This window comes from Sciurus carolinensis, chromosome 7, assembly GCF_902686445.1.
Source record: "Sciurus carolinensis chromosome 7, mSciCar1.2, whole genome shotgun sequence".
Classification (NCBI taxonomy): domain Eukaryota; kingdom Metazoa; phylum Chordata; class Mammalia; order Rodentia; family Sciuridae; genus Sciurus; species Sciurus carolinensis.
The window spans coordinates 54,454,291-54,474,263 of record NC_062219.1 but is presented as its reverse complement, the minus strand read 5'-3'; the positions used below and the strand labels follow the sequence as shown (position 1 = coordinate 54,474,263).

The 19,973-nt window shown below is 37.3% G+C and overlaps 2 protein-coding genes across 9 annotated transcripts in view; one reads left to right on the top strand and one right to left on the bottom strand.

Moving 5' to 3' along the window:
• Window positions 1-6,091, top strand: part of Armc2 (armadillo repeat containing 2) — a 122,115-nt gene extending 116,024 nt beyond the window's left edge. For all 5 annotated transcript variants that reach the window (XM_047559148.1, XM_047559147.1, XM_047559150.1 and 2 more), the window contains one exon: window positions 4,431-6,091. In XM_047559148.1, coding sequence (XP_047415104.1) covers window positions 4,431-4,588 — 158 coding nt within the window. In that variant the 3' untranslated portion in view covers window positions 4,589-6,091. The remainder of the gene's footprint in view (window positions 1-4,430) is intronic.
• Window positions 6,092-10,455: 4,364 nt separating this feature from the next.
• The window catches only part of Sesn1 (sestrin 1), a 96,125-nt gene continuing 86,607 nt past the window's right edge, over window positions 10,456-19,973 (bottom strand). For all 4 annotated transcript variants that reach the window (XM_047557893.1, XM_047557891.1, XM_047557894.1 and 1 more), the window contains 5 exons: window positions 17,481-17,628; window positions 16,039-16,151; window positions 14,286-14,476; window positions 12,550-12,694; window positions 10,456-11,624 (listed from right to left, as the gene is read on the bottom strand). In XM_047557893.1, the coding sequence (XP_047413849.1) occupies window positions 11,538-11,624; window positions 12,550-12,694; window positions 14,286-14,476; window positions 16,039-16,151; window positions 17,481-17,628 (684 nt within the window). In that variant the 3' untranslated portion in view covers window positions 10,456-11,537. The remainder of the gene's footprint in view (window positions 11,625-12,549; window positions 12,695-14,285; window positions 14,477-16,038; window positions 16,152-17,480; window positions 17,629-19,973) is intronic.

The window sequence follows — 19,973 nt, the reverse complement described above, 5'->3', positions numbered from 1 at the left end:
ACAAGATGTTTCTGAGGTTTGCTAAGTGACAGATGAGGAAAGTCAGTCTGGAAGGGTTAGGTGACTTACCTAAGGTTATACTAGAGTGAAGCCAGGACTTTTCCTGAGAGGACAAACACGTGGCCTGTGTTTTTCTGCTGTTCTATTACACAGTGCACCCGACTCCACCCCTCCCATGGACAGAGACTGTACACGGATAACAAAAATAACCACAATTTGATCAGGGAGCCAAGTCACCAGGACCAAGCATGACATTTCTCATGTGACCAAGAGCTCTTCTTTATGAATGATGAACCTGGGCCCTGGGAGCTGTGTGGTCTATGCTGCTTTTTGACTCTTCTCTGTGAGGAGGGTCCTCAGACCCTGACTTCTAACAGGGTCATGGCTGCGTCTGGCTAGCTGGACAGCAGCAAGTGAAATGGGATGGAGTGAGAGAATTGAATTTCAATTCTTTTGCAAAGATAGCTCCAAAACCAGGCTATTTTGAAAACAGGACAAACTGTTAAATCACAAAGGGCTTGTGGAAGTATGTGTGCTGTTTTGAAAATAATGGCAAGGCAATTGATACAATAATAGTTATCTAACTTTCTTGCTGTGTGACTCGGGAAAAAAAGAGTAATGATCTTCAACATTGGTTGAGGTGTTGATAGTAGTTCTGAAAAGAGGCATCTTAAAAAGTACATCCTCTAAAACTTTCTGGTAAACAGCAGCCACTTCTAAACTCGTTGTTGGGTGTTTATCTGGACATGCTAAGTGATGGACCCTGGCTCTCTAGAACACTACGAGTTCCTCTAAGGAAGTTGGCAATTGGAGATGGGTTTATTGCTGCAATATAAAGAACCCTGGGTTATTGTGTGCTCCTCATAAGGTGCATGGAACCTGGCACTCAGGTTGTGTGACAAGCATAGAGTGGGACCCAGTATTCCAGTTGGAGGATCACATCGTTGGGTCTGTGCCTAAGAGCTGTCAGGTGTTTCCAGAAAGGTGAGGACTGTGCCTTATAAGAGACTGAGCAGGGCAGCAACAGATCCCTCAAACCAGTACCTGTGCTGTGAAGCCAACGAGGAGTAGGGGAATTTCATTTATGCAGTAGGACACTTGAACTGTGATGATAATTGTGTTACAAGGATCACTGGCAGTTTTATTGTTTTGAGCCTCTTTTTTGGTACTGGGGATTGAATCCAGGGATGCTTTACCTCTGAGTGACCTTCCCAGCCCTTTTCAATTAAAAAAAAATTCTTTAAAGACAGGACCTCCCTAAGTTGTTGAGTGTCTAAGTTGCTGGCCTCCTAACTTGCAATCCTCCTGCCTCAGCCTCCCAAGTTGCTGGTGTGCACCACTGAGCCCAGCTACTTTGAGTCTTTTGATATTAATACCTTTTCCCAAATTTTAATATTTTTTTGTTTGTTTGTTTGTTTTTGTGGTACTGGGGATCGAACTCAGGGCCTTGTGCTTGTGAGGCAAGCACTCTACCAGCTGAGCTATCTCCCCAGCCCAAATTTTAATATTTTGAAATGTGCAGTGCACAAAGAAAACTTAAGAATGATTGTTTTTCTGAATCAGTGCTTTTTCATGTTGAGTTATAAAATTAACTTTGCTGGTTGTAACCAACCTAAACAATGAAGTAGTAAAGAAAGAAAATATTAGAATATATTTTATGTAGTAAGGGTAAGTATTCTTACCATTTGTTTATTTATATGTAAATATCTAAATGTATGTATGTAGTCATGATGTAAGAGGTTATTTCTTAACTGTGAATCATAGTACATTTGAAAATCATAGATCTGCATTTCATTTGTCAGATTCTGCCACTCTTTGCAGTACAGGTTCAAATTTTTAATACCTAATATGATACTTTTTTATATATTTGCTGTATTTGAAACTTCAGACTGCATTTCTCTTTTTTAAAAAAAATTTAGTTGAGGTGGACACTATGATTTTATTTATTTATTTCTGTGTGGTGCTGAGGATTGAACCCAGTGCCCCATACATGCCAGGCAAGCACTCCACCACTGAGTCACAACACCAGCTCCCAGACTGCATTTCTCTTACTTGTAGCTATTGGTTGAACTTATTATCTTGTCTAACCCAATTTATAAGAAAGATGATCTGAATATGGAGTAATTGATTTCTGTATAGGTTGGACCTCAAGAAAAGTAACAGTCTTAACATTAGATTAAAGGAAAAAAAAAAAAAAAACAGATAGAAAAGAAACTACTAGGTGCACACCTAGCAGTTGTGCCTGTAATCCAGTTTTGGGAGGCAAAGGTAGGAGGATTGCAAATTAGAGGCCAGTCTAGACAATTTAGTGAAAGCCTGTCTCAAATTAAGGAATAAAAAGTTTGGGGATGTCACTTAGTGGTAGAGAACCCCTGGGTTCAATCCTCAGCACTGTACAACAAACAAACAAAAAACTAAACAAACAACAACAGCAATCTAAAAACAGATTTCACCAAAAACTACCAAATCCAAGCAAAGCCTTGGGCAGAGGAAGGCACTGCCAAGTTCTTGGGCCACACTGCTCACCCCTAAGCCACTTGGGAAAGAAGGGCCTAAAACAAGAGTATTACTTTCTTAACCAAAGTTTAGTGCTCAGAAAATCTAGAAAAGAATGCACAGGAAGAAGATCTAGACATCCGAAGTCAGGCAGAGTCTAGCAGATTCTCCTTGTTAGGAAATAGCCAAACCGGAAGAGCTGCGAAGCCATCACTGTCTGCATTTCCCCGTCCAGGCCCTGGTTATCTCATGGGTGGGGAGAGCCAGGTGTGCTCACAGGGTCTCCATGGAGTGCCTTGCTGAGTGTTTGTGTCTGCCTGGAACTTATCTCGGCTGCATAGTCATCCACTTGGTAGTGAGGGAGGAGGGGAAGGTGTAAACTGGGATCTACACTCCCTTATCTTATGCTGGGTGGTGGCACTCGGACCCACAGTGCCAAAGTACACATCCAGCATACGCAAATATGCAGTGTAGAAAATCTGATGTAAACAGTAATGAAGGATTTTATAATAGGATTTTAATTGTCCCTATGAAAAAAGCGTCTGCCAATTGTGCAAGTAGCAACATTGTGGTCCTTTGGGAACTTGGTGGTTATCATTTAAGAAATCTGCCCGAGGCCACAGACCTAGGAAGTGGCAGAGCCCATCTTGACTGGCAAGTCAGTGCTCTTTCCTGAAGCCTGTCACCCGGGGTGTGAGGTGAGCCCTGACATAAACAAGTAAAACTGGTAGAAAGCCAGCACAGAATCCTCAGTGGCCACTCATCTTCCTCCCTGGCTTGGCTCTACTTACGGTGTTCACAGAATTCAGGGTGCCTTTGCATTAAGAATAAGGTTGTAATTTTGCATTTTATGTTTTCTGCATTATCTATGGTCTTGCTTGGGACTGTATTACTTAAAGTACCCCAGTTTTCAGTTATTGGAGAGTGTAGGAATGGATTGTTTTTAAAAGAAGTATACCCAGCTGCTTTTAAGTTCAACAAAGTTATAATTTTTCATAATGTTTATTTTTGCTGTGCTGAGGATCGGACCTGGGGTCTTCACAGTTGCTAGGCAAATGCTCTGTTACTGACTTCCATCCCCAGCCCTTCAGTAAAGTTTTATTTATTATTACTATTGCCATTACTACTACTATTATTATTATTATTACTCTGGTACCAGGAATTGAACCCAGGGGCACTTTTACTTCTGAGATATACCCCCAACCCTAACATAGTCTTGCTAAGTTGCTAAGCCTGGCCTTGTTGAACTCGTGACCCTCCTGCCTCAGCCTCTTGAGTCACTGTGATTATAGGTGTGCACCATGGCCCTTCATAAAAGTTTAAAGTGTCAACTTCAACTGCCCTACTTTCCTAACAGATTTCCTGACTCATTTTATATCTGTCAGTTATTGAAGTAATTAACTTTTCTAGTGTACATGTAAGGAAGAAAACCTTCAATACTTTGTTTATTCTGATAAATTGTGATCTGATTTTTGGATGCAAACTTATATATAAAAAGCAAGAGATTAGTTAAGAAGAGCTCGATTCAATCTATTCTTTTTTAGAAAATTATTGCCCATTTAAATTGAGACTAAAATATACTTTTAAAAAATATTGGTAAAGAACAAAGGAGAGTAAAGAATGTCTCCCATTAAAAAAAGCCTTTTCTGCCGAATGCAGTGGTGCACACCTATGGTTCCAGCTGCTCTGCAGGCTAAGGTGGGAGAGCACTTGAGCCCAGGAGTTCACTATATACTTGGGTAACAAGGGTGTTTTAGATCCTGTCCTAAAAAACAAACAGACAAACAAAAAAGTCTTTTAATCCCCAAATCCTATGGAGTGTCATGTTGTTGTTAAAGGTAACCCAAGATAAGCTTAACTCATGTCATCGAAAATTCAACTCTTTTCAAATTTCAGTTTCAAATAATTGTTCTAATTCTATTTTTCTGATACAGATGAAGAACTAGCACTGGATGGCAGTTTTGACCAAGACCTGAAAAACTACCACAAGCTCCACTGGGAGACAGAATTCAAACCCGTGGCACAGCAGCTTCTCAACCGAATTCAGAGTCACCACACCTTCCTGGAGCCCCTGCCTGTTCCCTCTCTCTAACATGACACAGATTATTAACAATGGAAACAGGAAGTCAGGTCTCTCTCATTCTTAAGGCATGGTAACAAATGTGAACATTTCTCAGTATTAACAAATACTGAACATTTTTTTAAGTATCGATTTTAGTGAGTAGCCCGAATATTTTAAAAAAAGAAATAAGCATTTCTTCTTGTTAGGTATTCTAAAAAAATTCATATATGTTATATTTCCTGCTATGAGAAATATGAGATGAAAATATATGCATTTTTAAGTAAATGATTTTTTATTCTCTATTAAAAAAATTTAGTGCTAGTTGTAAGATCCCGATTTAACAGTTTTGGAATTTCAATGCTCATCCATTCATTAAGTTAAATGGACTAGGCAATGAAGACTATTAGATTTTGTCTTTGAAAAGAATAGTGGTCAACATGAATGAAACACATTGTCACATAAGCATTTGTATGAATTATTACTATGTCTGAAAATAAATTTTCTGATTAGGTACCAGTATTTTTCTGTCCTCATATTAAGAGAAGGAATAAATAGGAAAAACAGAGAATATTGCTTTGGACCATCTACTCTCTATTAAATAAGTAAAATAGATGAAAAAAGAATATTTTCTCTTTTCATTTGAAAAAAAAATGACTTGATTATACAGTACTTATAACTATATCTAGAGAGTTGCTATAATGGATTAGATTGAGTGCAGGATCTAGGTTTATGACAGCCTCATTTAAATTCTTGCACTCCCCTGCTAGCTGTGTGGACCTTGGGCAAGTAATTTAATTTCTTGGGTTTATATTTGAAAATAAGAATAATATCTATTTAAGGTTTAATTTAAAACAGACCATTAAGTGGGCAAATTGCCCAGCTCACTGCACAATTTGTACTAGGTGCTCACTAAAGTTATAACATTATCATGGCAATTAGTCCGCCATTCTTTGTGTGATAAATTTGGCCTTTGAATAAATGATTAAAAGACAAGTTGAGATTATTATTGTTATCCAGTACTAGCCAAATGAAGATTTGGAAATAAAAGTAAGGTTACTACTGTTGGCGAAAACAGCTGTCTCTCACATTTAAAGAAACCATGGGATGAAAGCAGCCATCCCAGAGTAGGTGGGTTGTCAAGCCTATTAGAACATCCTCCGTTTCCAGGAACAAATAGACTTTGCAAAGGTGAATCAACTGGTTAGGGCTGGTTAGGGCTCAACAAGATCACATAGGGACATTCACTTTGTCCATAATCCATAAGTACCTGCTAATAGATTCATTTTGATAGATGAAATCAGCTTTGACCTGAGGGGCTAATCTCTCCAAAACATTTAAGGACATGTCTGTGTTATTCATAGCAAGATATATATTCTACTTTTGGTGAGAAAAAAACAAACTCTTCCATGCCCAAAAAGTACTCCTCCCTCAGTATTCATAACTAATAATTCCTGCTGGGTACATTATACCTGCTCTCCTCCACACCAAGCCCATTCACCTGCATCAGACTTGTGCAAGGTGGGCCATTTGGAACTAGTTACTTGTTTTTTTTTTTTTTTTTTTTTTTTTTTTTTTTTTTAAGGAAAACACATAACATAGAATCTACCATCTTAAGTACAGCAGAAGAACACTTTTAAGTGTATGATTCAGTACTGTTAAGTAAACTCATGTTGTTCTGCAACAGATCTTTAGAAGTTTTTCATTTTGTAAACCAAAACACTCCACTCGTTAAACTCCCCACACTTCTTCCTCTCCTTGCATCCACCTTTCTGCTTTCTGAGTCTATGAGTTTGACTACTTTATTTTTTTGGTGGTGCTGGATATCGAACCCAGAGCCTAATGCTTGCAAGGCAAGCACTCTACCGACTGAGCTATCTCCCCAGCCCTCAAGACTACTTTAGATATCTCATATAAGTGGAACCATATGGAATGTGACTTTTGTGACTAGATTATTTCACCTAATATAACATCCTCAAGGTTCATCCATGTTATAGTGTGTAACAGGATTTTTCTTCCTGCCTCCCTTTTTGTTTTTTTAGATTTAGATTCTAGGGATTGAGACAGGTGGTGCTGCACTTTACTGCTGAGCTACATCCCCAGTCCTTTTTCTTTTCTTTTCTTTTTTAATTTTGAGACAGGGTCTTACTGAGTTGCCCAGGCTAAACTTGAGTTTATGATCCTCCAGCCTCAACCTCCCAAGTAGTTGGGATTACAGGTGTTCACTAACATGCCAGCATTTCCTTCCTTTTAAATTAAGGCTGAATAGTATTCCATTGTATGTATATAGCACCTTTTGTTCACCCATCCATCTGCTGGTGGAAATTTGGGTTGTCATATCCTGGCTAATGTGAATAATGTAGCTGTGAATATTTCTTTGAGATTTTGCTTTCAGTTCTCTTGTATATATGAAGTGGTGTCTTGGTTTGGGCTGCAGTAATAAAAATGCTATGGTTTGGGTGGGTTAGCAACAGAAGTCTAGTCCTCATAGTGCTTAAGTTTGGGAAGTCCAAGGTCAAGTGCAGGTCAGTTCAGTTCCTGGTTGAGGGCCTCTTCCTGATTTGCAGATATGCCTTCTAGCTGAATCCTCATGTGGTAGGTATGAGATCTCTCTCTCTCTCTCTCTCTCTCTCTCTCTCTCTCTCTCTCTCTCTCTCACACACACACACACACACACACACACACACAAATCCCATTCATGAGGGCTCTGCCCTCATGACATAATTACCTCCCAAAGACTCCTTAGGGTTTCAACATGTGAATTCTGATGTGATTCAAACATTCTGTCGCTAGCAAGTGGAATTGCTGGATCATATAGTAATTCCAGTTTTAATTTTTTGAGGAAGTTCCATACTGCTTTTTTGGGAGGTCACTTTTATTTTTTAATAGCAGTCATCTTAATGGGCATGATGTAATATCTCGTTGTGGTATTGATTTGTATTTCTCTTATAATTAGTCACATTCAGCATCTTTTCATATTTTTTTTTTGGTCATCTAGGTATCATCTTTGGAGAAATGTCTATTCAAACCTTTGCCCATTTTTATATTGGGTTATTTGTGGTTTTTTTTTTTTTTAATTGTTGTTGTTGAGTTGTAGTTCTCTATATTTTGGGTATTAACTTAGATATATTATTTGCAAGTATTTTCTCCCATTCCATACGTTGTGTTTTTTACTCTGTTAATTGTATCCTTTGCATAGAAGTCAGAAGTTTTAAAGTTTAATATAAATCCATTTGTCTGTTTCTTATTTTGTTGCATATGCTTTTGGTGTCATGTCCAAGAAAAATTACTACCAAATCCAATGTCATGAAAATTTCCCCATTTTCTTCTAAGAGTTTTATAAGTTTAGGTCTTACATTTAGGTTTGCTGTTTTTTAATTTTTTGTTTTGTTTACTTTTGCCGTACTAGGGATTGAGCCCAGGGGCGCTCTACTGCTGAGTTATATCCCCAGTCTACTTTTTATTTTTGAGACTTGGTCTTGCTAAATTGCTCATGTTGGCCTTGAACCTGCAATCCTCTTTCCTCAGCCTGCAGAGTAGCTGAGATTATAGATGTGGCCACCACACCTGGCTCCTCTTTCTAATTATAGTTATTTGAATCTCTTTTCCCCTTTATGTAGCTAAAGGTTTGCCAATTTTGTTGATCTTTTCAAAAATTCAATTCTTGCCAGGCGTGGTGGTGCACACCTGTAATCCCAGAGTTCCTGTGGAAGAATTAAGAAAGACAAGGAGATCCCTAGTCCACCATCTTGGTGTTATCACGCTCCATCTACCTTAACTTGTTATCCATTGATATTCACACATACTTACAAATATGTTAATAAACTTTATAGAATAGTATTCTTGATAGAAAATATTCAACAAATTTTATCTTATTTATACATGGTCTGTATCAAAACTAATTTAGATTAGCTAAGCTGTTAGACAAATTGGCCTTTAATTTTTCAAATACTACCACCTTGTATATGAAGTTAAATAATTGTGAATACAGAAATATTTGGAATTTAGTTTCCATTCTTGAAGTATGAGATACTTAACTGAATTTGCCTAATAACAAAGTTCCCCAAATTATGCCAAAAAAATTATTTTAAAAATTGAATCCTGGGGCCAGGTCTGGTGCACACCAATAATCACAGCAAGTTGGGAGGCTGAGGCAGGTGGGTCACAAGTTTGAGGCCAGTCTGAGCAATTTAGCAAGACCGTAGGCAATCTAGTGAAACTCTGTCTCAAAAAATTAAAAAGGTTGGGAATGTGGCTCAGTGGTTGAACACCCCTGGGTTCAATCCCAGGTACAAAAAAGAAAAAAAAAATTTTTTTTTAAATTGAATCCTGGGAACCTCAACCAGAAGTCTTTTCATGATAATTTTAGAAAAAAAAATTTTTTTTCTTCTGGTGGAAGCAGCTTTCTTGTATCCCTTGTGTATTTTACTTTCCCCAGTTATTTTGGAAACTATTTCAAAAATTACACAGTAACATTAGAAATTGTATGTTTAGTTTGAGAGAATATTCCAATAACAGGAAGCAACTGTTAATGGGAAACATTGAAACATCAACTTTGTATCATGTGCACTTTTATTACTGTAGGTCTAAATACATTTTTACTCACTAAAATTTTAGTTTATTTCTAAGCAATTATAAACTTCATTGTACTCAGTGCATTCTTGCTGATCTTGCTTTGTGATAACCGTTAATTAGAATCTACTAGAAATTTTATATTTTCAAGACAGGATGTGAATAACAAGTAACAGTGGATGAGTGAAATTTATCTAGTACAACCCTACTTGTTGGACTCACCTAATATTGCTATGGTGCATAAAACAGCAAGGGAGGGCAAAGGCATGGTGCAAATTTAGGAATATATGTGATTAGCTAATCAGAAACAGACTTGTACCTATCTTTAAATATAAAATATGTACAAGATAATTTTTTCTATGGTGATAGTCTTCTCACAAGGGAGTCTGTTGACTGTGTCCTCTGACAGTTTGTGTTGTAATCTTATTCCGCAATGTGGTGGTGTTGGGAGGTGGGACTTAGTGGGAGGTTTTTGGTTCACTGGGATGGAGCCCTTTGAACAGATGAATGCTTTCTATGCAGGAGTTTTTTTTTTTTTAGCTAACACAGAAGTTTAGTGCCCTTTTCTCTTTCACAGGTGCCTGCTTCCCCTTGTTTTTCTACCATGAGATGAAGCAGCATATGGCCCTCACTAAATGTAGCCACCCATTTGGTCTTTCCAGCCTGTAGAACCATGAGGCAAAATAACACCTTTCCTTCATAAATTACCCAGTGTCAGTTGGGCCTGATGGTGAACAGTTGTTAATACCAGCAATACCTCAGTTGGGAGGCTGAGGCAGGTGGATCACAAGTTGGAGGCCAGCCTCAGCAACTAAGACTGTCTCAAAATAAAAAATAAAAAAGACTGGGGATGTAGCTCAGTGGTGAAGCATCCTTAGGTTCAATTCCTAGTACCAAAAAAAAAAAAAACCCAACCCCCCAAAATAACCCAACCAAACACCCCGCTCCCCAAAATAACCTACCCAGTCATGTGTTTTGCTATAGTAACAGAAAACAGAATAAGACAATATACTTGAGGGCAGGTATACCGCTATTCAGAATTGTTTCCCCACCCCCTACTTCCACCTGACCCTGTACCCCTGTGTGGACTCTAGATGGAACTTGAATGTTTTGATGAATAACAGGCATGGTACCATACCCAGTCATTTTCAAGATAAAAATACTCTTAGATAAGCCCTGACAGAAGGTCTACTCCTCTTTGTATCTTCAAAATGAATTCAAGACTTTTGCTATTTAGTCTCTCACCTGATTATAACACTAAGTGTGAATGTACTTGATTTTTGACAGTAAATAACTAACTATAAAATTACAAGAGATTCAGATAGCAAATAAGATTGGAGAAAATTATTCTTTATTGAAAAATATCAATAATACTGACAGACTTCAAAAGCAATTCACGCTTCCAGAATACAAAGTACTTAATACATCTTTTTTCAAACCTGTTTGTATTTCAAACAAAGTTAACATTTTTGTAAAGCAAATTTGATAACCTGACTAAAAATATTTTCCAGCTTTATTATTAAAGGAGCTGCACAACCCTTAGAGCAGGGGCCATCAGGTGGGCAGGAGCACGAGGATGGACTGCGCAGCGGTCTACAGCAACATCCCACAACTTTGCTGCTGGAAACGAAAATACTGCACAAAGCCGGCTGCCCTCCAGTGTTGGAGAATCTTGAGAGAGCACATCAACGACAGCCAGTTTCTCTTAAAATTCACATACTTTCATTTAAGATTGCTTTTTGAAGAAAATCTTTTAAGAATGCCATAGTGATTTTAGATCATCCAATAACTGAATTAAAAAAACTATAATGAAAGAAATGAACTGTTACCCTCAAAATGGTCTTTGCTGAGCTGTAATAATTCTAGGCTTTTTAGATGCAAAAAAATTAACATGTATGCGAGTTTAATTTGAAACCACACAAATTATGTATGTAGGCTCAGAGAGTAGCAGCGTTCACTTTAATCACTAATAGCTTAACTGGAACAGCCACCTTTCATTCCACCAGCCGGGATAGCAGCACCAAGGTCTTCTAAAATTCTTTATGTATAAATCTTAAGTTATTATCCAAGTTCCAATCTTTGCATGCTCCGATTCTCATTATTTAACATAAGCAACAGCATTTGGAGAGTTACTGTTCGCTGTATTAAAAGTCATACAGCATCGTGTTCTGTCAAAGAGCGAAACACTGAACAGCAGCCCTTCTTCACAGCTCTAACCTTGAGGCTGCCAAGCATTCACTGCTCGTGCCAGCAGTGGTTTTCCACAGTAAAATAGCAGAAACTAAAGGAATTATGGCACAATGGATTTCTTGAATTCTTTTATCTACCATTGGTCCTGGGGCTTGGTACCTTCCCCTTGTAGACTATATTTGCTGATTATTCCAGAATCATCTTTAATGGAGGAAAGGCATCAGGTCATATAGCGGGTAATGGCTCTCAGAGCGTACAAGAGTTCTGCTTGCATCCTAGCTTCTATAAGAAGCAGATTAACATGAACCTGAATATAAAATACAACATCATATAAGGGAGTATTATAAACATTCATAGCTTTTCAGTGATTCTAATAACCAAATACGTAAGTCAGTACAGTTGTCCCCTGATACCCATGGGGTATTGGTTTCAGGACTTCCTTTGGATACCAAAGTCCTTAGATACTTAAGTTCCTCATATAAAATGGCACAATATTTGCATATAACCTCCTGTATACTGCATATCATCTCTATATTGCTTATAATAAAATGTAAATGCTATGTAAACAGTTACTGTACTGTATAAGAAATAAGAAAAGTCTGTACATATTCAATACAATGCAATTTTTTTTAATGTTTGCACAACTGGCTGAATCCACAGATATGGAACCCACAGATGTCCAGGGCTAACTGTACATTTTCTATATATTATCAAACAACTTAGAAGTCTTAGGTTTGTAGAACAGAATATCAATTTCTCAAAACAAAAGCTATCTGATGTTCATTTTAGATAGATGTTTTGAGCTTTCATCTATATTTGATCATATCTCTTCTTGGATGTTTGTTGTAGTTCAAAAACTCTAGATACTACTCTATCAGAATACCAATATTGCCTGCCAAATCATTAATTTCCATAAAGACGTTTCAAAGAGAAATGACATTTCTACCTATACACAATTAAAAAGAGCTCATGCAAAATAGTCTTCTTTCTCCTAAGTGGTGACAGCTATTCCAGCATGTCTGAGAATGGGCAGCCCACCTGTCTTCGTGTCTTTATTCTTTTATCTATCACCATCATGGGTCTCCTGTGCAGGGGGAACCTGAGACAGCTGTCCTGGAATGTTGTTCTTTGAGTTGGTAGAAGCAAGGGAGAGGGCTTGAGAGCCATTAGGTTATGTGAGAGAGAGTAAGAACACTGCTGTTACAGAGCAAAAAGCCACAACAGGTACATACCTTCTCAGAGTGCTTGAACTGCCTCCAGAAGCTATCATACATTCTTTTGGTAACCTTTTCAGGAGTGCAAACAACAGTTTTGATATAAACTTTAAAGCTACGATCCAATAGCTGGTTAATTTCACCATAGTCATAGTCATCATATCTGTTAAAAGAATAAACAATATTTTCAACAGATAGTCTATGGTCTTTTTACAGAAGTACACACATCAATAGTAAATGCTATATTCTTTATTTTTTGTGGTACTGGGGATGGAACTCAGGGGTGCTTTACCACTGAGCTACATAGAGAGCCCCCCCCCCCCCGCTTTTTTTTTGAGACATGGTCTTACAAAGTTGCCAAATCTGGTTTCAAAATTGCAATCCTCCTGACTCAGCCTCTGGAGTAGCTGAGATTACAGGCATGTGCCATCATGCCCAGCTAAATGGTATATTATTCTCCCCTCTTTCTTTAGGCAGCAGTTTTCTTAAATGAGATAGCTTTACAATGTTTACTTGGGGGTGAATGGGTAAGTATGAAGGTAAAAAGTAAAGAACTTAGTACCCAAGTAAATCATTCCTGAAAGTTGAGAATATTAACACTATAGCACTGGGTCCAAACAAAAGGATATATTTATAATCATGAATAAGCATTTATACTGTGGGGAACCAATTCTGAGAACAGAGCTTAGAAAAACTGCTGAAATTTAAAAAATTAATCAATTAGGCCATTTTGGGAACAATTATATTTTATAAAAATTGCAATTCACTTGTGTAAAAAATTTCTGGGGTCAGATGAGAAAAAAGGCGGCAGAGGTGGGTGGAGCAGGAAGGGTGGTCTACACATGGTCTCACAGTGTCTATACTTGGGAGAGGCTGGCTTACTTTAAGGCAAGATGGTTGCATGCACTACTATCTGCTTTTTCCTATTTGGATTCCAGGTCACAAAGGCACTGAACTTGCCTTTTGGGTTTTCAGTGGAAAAGGGAGAAAGTTCTTGACAAAGCTTGTCCTATAGCCATTCAGGAGACCAAAGTCAAATCTGGCCACTGATTAGCAGAAATTAATTTAAAATTCATCATATGTGTCTTAAATGCCCAAGCAGTTTAAAAATAAATTAAAAAGGGTCTGTAGGTTTTGACCAGAGTCACTGATAAAATGAATAGCAAGAGAAAGCTGGTTTTGTAGCTAAAATAACCAGAAAGCAATGCAGCAAGGAGTTTGTGTGAGAGAGGAGGTGGTATATAATGGCTGCATTTTGTACACACCACAATGCTGAAAACCTAACAGTAAGGACATGAGTTTTCAATTCCGATGAAGTATTACAGAAGTACCTCTTCAGAAGGAACTTGACAACAGTTGGAGGGGCAATACAAAGGAACTGAGCTGTCCAAAGGTAACAATATGAGTGTGACAGGACACAGAAGAGGACACAAAGACAAAGATGCTCAGTGACAAACTCTGCCTCTTTTCATCTATGTTCTGGGATCAGCTTGCTTGCCTCCCCCTTTCTTGGAGGCAGCTGTCATTTAACTCTTGTCAATGTCTCCAAACTCTCCCCCCTGCCTAGCTAGAAGAGAAAGGAAAAACTAAGCTGCAATAAAGTGGTTCTCTGAAGCACAGGATGTAAAAAAAAGTTACTGGATGAGAGAATGGTTATGAGTGTATGTGCCTGTGTGCCTATGTGTGCTCTAAGCACCTGAATAATTTAGCCTAGAGGGAAATACCTACTTACAAATACAAGAAAACAGACTAACCGTATTCCAAACATGCAGTGAATATAGTTCCAAATAGCCCGTCTAAGCATTGAGGTATCAACGTCTTTGTGCATTGCCATTGTATTATAAGTAAGATTGTAAGCAATGTGAAATTTTTCATCAATCAACTGTCCCACATCTGGATAAAGGCGATTTACCAATGAATAACCATGGTCTTCCCAGCAATAGTCCTAAACATAGAGAATAGAACAAACACAAATAATTAAAATCTAGCCAAATACAACTCTGTAGTATGCTGAGACTGCTGGTAGCCGCAATCTACTGTCTTCATCCCTATCTCTGAGCTTTACTTCCCGTCTAAGGTTTTCAATTTCCATACTGTAGCATGCAAGAGGCTATGTTTTCTAACTCAGCAAGGTAAGAACCAAGAGAGTCTTGTTCCCTTATATATAGGCACTGATTTCCAGCTTTCTCTTTCTGACTTTTCACTCAGTCCCAGAGACAACCCAGCTTTGAGAGTTCTCTTTCATTTCCCCTTACTACAGCCACCCAACTGGTCTTCAAATTTTAGGAATTTCTTTCTTTTGCAACACTGGGAATTAAATCCAGCTAGGAAAGTGCTTTATTACTGAAGTACATTCCCCAGCTCTTTTTATTTTGAGACAGGATTTAAGTGCCCATGCTGGCCTCAAATTTGTGATCCTCCTGCCTCAGTCTCTCAGTAGCTGCCTGGCTAATTTTGTGAATTTCTAATTTACCAGGTCCATCATTGATTCCTTCTCCTACCTTTGAGTCTTTTAGCCTTATTAACTGAGTCTCCTAGTAAAATCTCCTTACCTTTATTTTTACCTCAAAACTTAATAAGTCCCTATTACTTCTATGTTGATACCATGCCATCACTCTGGTCAAAATCTACAACCCCCATTTAATCTACTATAAACTGCTTTGTCATTTAAGGCATAGCTGATCAATTTTAATTTCCCACTAGAAGTTCAAATCACTGCTGAAGCTCACAGTAGTTCAGTCTCTTTATGATCCCTTTCCTTACTTTATATACCTAAACTTAAGCTCAATTATACTCTTTCTGGTTACAATGCCCAATGCCCCCCCCCCCCCCCCCGAATCTAGGGTCTTGCACATGGTAGGCAAGAACTCTGCCACTGAGCTATCCCCTAGCTGCCCTTGTTTTTGGTCAAACAAATCCTTCAAATTCTAATGTCCCTTCATAAAATTTCCAGCCTGCAACGATCTCTTCAATTTCTTTTTTTTTTTCTTTCTCTTCAGTTTCTAACCTATTATATTTAATGACACAGTTTAACTATCAGGTACAAATTGTTTAACTCTTCTTTGTGCCTAAGTTTTGTCCCTTTAACCATATATCCTATTTTCTCAGGCAAAGAAACAAAATCATAGTGCTTTCATAATTCTGGCAGAACAGTTATTGCAAACACTGGCCTCTAGTAATGATTGGGAAAACTGGGAGTATCAACATGCTGTCTGAATTACATATTTACCTATCTAAATTAAATATTTAAGCAATAATATATGACACACTTAAATTACATTATGACTCTACTGATGAACTAGACGTAGTCTTATAAAATTAGAGTACAGAATAAGTATTTGCTAATTGATGATTCTCAACTTTTATTCTGGAACTAGAGGATATAGCTACTGTTGTTCATGAGATATTGCTTGCAAAGCACTTAGTACACTTCTTAAATCTAGGTTGCTCTTTAAAGTACATTAAGATATTTCTAATCACTCACATGCATACAAGCTATAATTTTACCTGGACACGAAATGTTGGAACATGCATCCCATGTCTAGAGAAATCCTTATAGCCATAACTAGTATCCTCAAAGTGACGAGAGACATCTCTTGCTGGTGTAACTTCTTCATCATCTGAAATAATTTTAAAAGTCATTGAAAGCTTTTCAGAAACAGGATACATTAAAATTCATTTTAGCCATAAAAGTAAAATAAGAAAAATAGTTCTATGTCACTGAGTAATCAATATCAACCAAAATGAATTTTTTTTTTCCAAAATGAAATTTTAAAACAATAAAAAGTACTTACCAGTAAATTGAATGTAGTAAAAGAAGATTTTCCATTACAAAGCAAACAGTCATAGTTGAATTCTGCATGCTTTTCATTCTTTCTTTGATAGACCCCACTTTCTCTATGTCCCCACCCCAATTATAAATTTTAGGTTCTCCTTAATATATGTTCATACTCAGGAGGCTGAAACAGGAGGATCATGAGTTCAAAGCTAGCCTCAAAACTAGGTAAGGCCCTGAACAACTTAGCAAGACCCTGTCTCAAAATAAAAAATAAAAAGGGCTGGCTCAGTGTTTAAGCACCCCTTGATTCAATCCCTCCTACCAAAATCAGTCAGTCAATCAATACTACTCAAGGTATACTGTTTTGGATAATCTTTAAGGTGATAATAACAATACAATTTAGTACTTTTAATATTTTTATTAAATATTAATGCTGTACAACATGATGAAACAAAGAGGTCCTGTGAGTTGGCATTTTTATAATGCTTCCTGCATTCCCCCTAAGTCTTTTTGGATCATCCTGTTAAACAGTTGATGAGTTTTAACAAAATAGTTTTTATGACAACTCCACACCTTTAGGCATAAAAAGAAACAAAAACATCCCCTCAAGGAAAAACAAGCCAACACCCAACCTCCATTTATAAAAGACACACACTTTCCCCCAACTCTTTTATTGTCAAAATATATTTGGAGACAGTTTTTGAACATTTTCTTTTTCAGACGACCTAGGTTATATATTAAATTTGACAGACTGTACATAGATAAAAGTTAAACATAATGATTTAGGTTGTTCTTGCTAATTTAATAAATAACTTCTTTCACAAATCATAAAAATTTAAAGCTAGAAGGAATCTTGTAGCTTTATAAGCTTAATTTCTTCATCTTAAAGAATAAAAGGTACACTCATATGTGAAGTGATTTATTCATGTTCACAAAGTTTATTAGTAGTGATTTTAGTACCAGAAGCCAAAGAAAATGCTTCCCTGAGTCTGGTGCTATTTTTCACTTACAAATTTTGTTCAGTTGCCTGTTTTAAAAATTCTTTCTCAGTACGAAGACATATGCCAAATTCCAAAATGACAAAAACATATAGGATTGATGTTTTAAAACTAATTTAAATTCTCTAAATAAAAAAGCTAGGTTTGCAATATTGTATAGTGGTTGCTCTTACCTGAGGAGAAGGCACACATGCTCTCTCTTTTCTCTATTTCAAATCGTGAAGCCATCTCTTCCTGACTTGCCTCTTCTTCATCTTTACATTCCTGTAACTGCCTCATCTTTTCCATGAGGGCTTCGACCTCAAAGAAGGAATCACTTACCTGACGAGAGAACACAATGTTGCGTATGGCAGACACAGAATGAAATTTATGTATTTTATTAAGTCTGTTTCAAAAGACTTATCAAAATATAGGAAAATACATTGTTAAAATAGTGTCCTGGGCTGGGGTTGTGGCTCTGTGGTAGAACGCTTGCTTAGCACATGTGAGGCACTGGGTTCGATTCTTAGCACAACATAAATAAATGAATAAAGGTTCATCAACAACTAAAAAAAATTCTAAATTGTCCCTATCTTGATACTCCTGTAAAAATGAAAATTTAATACTACTTGTCAATTTAAAACAATATTTTATAGTTAATTTCAATTTGCTAAATTAGTTAAATGTTAAAGTGGTTTCCTATCAGCCATACACTGCATATATTGTCAACATGTCTATCATCTTTAAAATAATAAATGTTCTATGTTACAATTTATCTATTAAAAATAAAACATGTCCTCACATGGCTGGAGTTGGCCAAATGACTTTTGCAAATGGGGCTAGCAGCTGTCACTTGATGAGATGACTACAGCAGTGTCACATCTATACAAATGGGTCTTGATGCACAAGTAGACACAATTTGTATTTCTAAATCCTACTGTATCTTTACTATAAAAGCTGGATCAAATCTATGGAATATATATTTTATAGAATGGATATATAAGAAGTTTTAAAATTTCAAATCTCAATTTTCAAATACAAAATTAATGTTTCCCATTATGTATTTTTATTTTTTTTGCCAGGAACGTTCTTAAGACCTGTTTTGCAGGGCAAGGTAGTGCATGCCTGTAATTCCAGTGGCTAAGAAGGCTTAGACAGGAAAATTGCAATTTCAAAGCCAGCCTCAGCAACTTAGCAAGGCCCTAAGCAACTTAGTGAGAAATTGCCTCAAAATAAAATTTTAAAAGATGGGGATGTGGCTCAATGGTTAAGCACCCCTGGGTTCAATCCCTAAAACCAAAAACAAAAAACCAAAAACAAAATACAAAAAAAAAAAAAAAAAAAAATTTTTTTTGGTTTTCTATTCTTTTCCTGGCTTCAACCAGTTGGTTCTTTTGGTGTCAGCTTAACATGTTTCTTCTATCTACCTACCAGCCCGCAATTCCTAATTGTTCTCACACAGCATCCTGCTCTTTCCTTCAGAGTATCAATCTTCTCTTCCATCAGCATGATACTGATCCAGAGCCTGCTTCCCCCAGACCAAACCTTCATAAGGCTAATGGATCTATCTGTTTAACTTACTGGTATATTCAGAGACTATATAACACCTAGCATATAGGAGATACTCAAGAAATGTTTGTTGGTGAATGAGTGTCAAGCTATTTCTATGTTAAAAGAGGCAATCTATATTACACATGCTTTATATCTTCATATGACCCAATTATACCAAAATACCCTGTACCAAGCTCTTCTAGTAATTCCATGATGAATGTGTTTCTATGATGGTGTTGAAGATTCTTTTGGCACATACATTTCCATAATTATTCTTGAGACAAGGTCAATAATCAAACAAAAACAGGGCTGAAAAAAATTAGGTTGCTTAATAAAATGACTCAAGGTTAGAATATACATGCAAGCACATACGAATATTCTTTTGCGGGGAGGGGATACCAGGGATTGAATTCAAGGGCACTCAGCCACTGAGCCACATCCCCAGCCCTATTTTGTATTTTATTAGAGAGAGTGTCTCACTGAGTTGCTTATAGCCTCACTTTTGCTGAGGCTGGCTTTGAACCCATGATCCTCCTGCCTCAGCCTCCAGAGCTGCTGGGATTACAGGTGTGCCACCATGCTGGGCACATATATGTATTTTAAGACCTCTCTCAATTCACATTAGCTCTCATTATATTAATTTACCTATTTTACCAATTTTCCTCTAAGATAATGTTATGGTTTGGATGTGAGGTGTCCCCCAAAAGCTCACATGTGAGACAATGCAAGGAAGTTCAGAGAAGAACTGATTGAGTTATGAGAGCCTTACCCAATCAGTGAATTAATCCCTTGATGGGATTAACTGAGTGGTAACTGGAGGAGGTGGGGCATTGGGGACACGGCTTTGGGGGTCTATATTTTGTATGGTGCAGTGGAGTCTCTGCTTCCTGATCATCATGTGAGCCGCTTCCCTCCGTCACACACTTCCTCCCTGATGTTCAGCCTCACCTTGAGCCCCAAGGATTGGAGCCAGCCTTCTACGGACTAAGACCTCCAAAAGCATGAGTCCTCAAACTTTTCCTCCTCTACAGTTGTGCTAGTTGGGTCTTTTAGTCACAGCAGTGAAAAAACTTACTAAAACAGATAAAGAGCCCAAATTTTATTCTTAGGAAAGACAATTCTCATTTATTTTTTAG